General features: G+C 40.1%; 1 protein-coding gene across 1 annotated transcript in view; it reads right to left on the bottom strand.

Moving 5' to 3' along the window:
• Window positions 1-6: 6 nt before the first annotated feature.
• Window positions 7-1,518, bottom strand: part of LOC118420170 (proteolipid protein DM beta-like) — an 8,014-nt gene continuing 6,502 nt past the window's right edge. The window contains exons 5-6 of the mRNA XM_035826882.1: window positions 1,151-1,212; window positions 7-652 (exon numbers count right to left, since the gene is read on the bottom strand). Of these exons, the coding sequence (XP_035682775.1) occupies window positions 506-652; window positions 1,151-1,212 (209 nt within the window). The 3' untranslated portion in view covers window positions 7-505. The remainder of the gene's footprint in view (window positions 653-1,150; window positions 1,213-1,518) is intronic.

Raw genomic sequence — 1,518 nt, 5'->3', positions numbered from 1 at the left:
TAGATTATAATGAGATATGGGTAATACACTGCAAGAGTTTCTGCGGAAGATTTTGCAACTCTCTATCTAGAGGGCTTAAATAGAGTTAAATATTTGTGAGGTAAATGTTTTGAATAGTCCTGATCTATTCACTGTTGTTCGGAAGGAACAATTATACTGAATAGTTCCAGCGTATGTTGTAGTATTACTTGGAGAGCTACTCTTAAATAAATGATAAATGATAATGATTATTTTCTATGGGTTTTGAACATTTTACTCTTCGAATCTCCTTTACTTCTCTTTGTTGATATTCAGTCTCACTTTTTTCCTTATTTCTCAAAAAGCAGTTTTTTTCTCAGATATTTTAGTATTCAAAACTCTTTTAAAAAAAAGAAAATTTCTTAGACAGAGGCCTTTGAATTCTGAAATACTTTTTTGTAAAGTTTCTGATGAAATCGAAAAGTGATTTCCAATCTTTTTTTAACTGTAGCAAACTTGGGGCTGTGATAGGGGTTTCCAGTATGTCCTACCAATTCCCAGCGAGGTTTTGTCGTGAGTTCATGATGATGTTGAGTTCCTGTTCCTCCTTCTTCTTGGTGTCCTCGTACTTCAGAGCTTCGCGGGACTCCCTGATGTGGACAAAGTTGGCGGCCTGGGCCATCAGGAAATGCACCTGGGGAGGGGGGGGGGGGGATGAACAAAATGTGTCAGGAGGAAGTTGAGAAACGTTCAATTTGGAAAGCAGCAGTCTACGTAGTTGCTCGTAATCATACCTCTGGATTTGTCATACCTGGGCTACAATAACGTTTAATGTGAGTGTTCCGGACCAGTTCATATTTTGCGGGAAAAGGGACTTTTCGTGGTAGTTTTAAGTTTGTGGTAGCACCATGCTCTGTAGTCTCTTACTGCCATGGAAAAATGTTCGTGGTAGTTTTAAATTCACGGTGAAGCAGCCACCCTGAAAACCGTGAACATTAAACCACGGACCGTAAGTTCTGCATTTACAGTAGTGTTGGTAATCATGCTTCTTGATTTGTCATACCTGCGACACAATGACGTCTGATGTGGGTGTAGGGGACCAGTTCATATTTTGCACTGTATGCCTCGAGCCCTCTTGGTATAAAATATACCACTTTGATCACAACTGTGAATGTGTGCATCATTAACTCACCATGCTGAGGGTGACAAGTAGTGCTCCAACCAGGGCCAGGACATACAGCAGGAAAAGTTGATCTCCCTAGTGTAAAAAAAGAACCTGTGAGTTCAAAGACTAGATACATTGTAATTCTAGTACACAAAATCAAAGTATGATTGGGGAAAGTAAAATTCAACACTTGCATCACTTATATTACATGTAATACGAAATTGTGAAATCAAAGCCTTGCGTTTCTTTACAATATGAATACCTCGACTTATCTTTGCAAAGATATTAGATAGACTCCCTTGCAGTCTTCCGGAAGGGACTTTTTTGGGGCGGGGGCGCTGGTCCTCTTTTTTCACGGCTGGCTCTGTTCTTTTTCTCCCTTCTCCGTTCCCCGG

This window comes from Branchiostoma floridae, chromosome 7, assembly GCF_000003815.2.
Source record: "Branchiostoma floridae strain S238N-H82 chromosome 7, Bfl_VNyyK, whole genome shotgun sequence".
NCBI classification, from domain to species: domain Eukaryota; kingdom Metazoa; phylum Chordata; class Leptocardii; order Amphioxiformes; family Branchiostomatidae; genus Branchiostoma; species Branchiostoma floridae.
The sequence above is the reverse complement of the archived record's forward strand: the minus strand, read 5'-3'. Positions and strand labels throughout refer to the sequence as shown.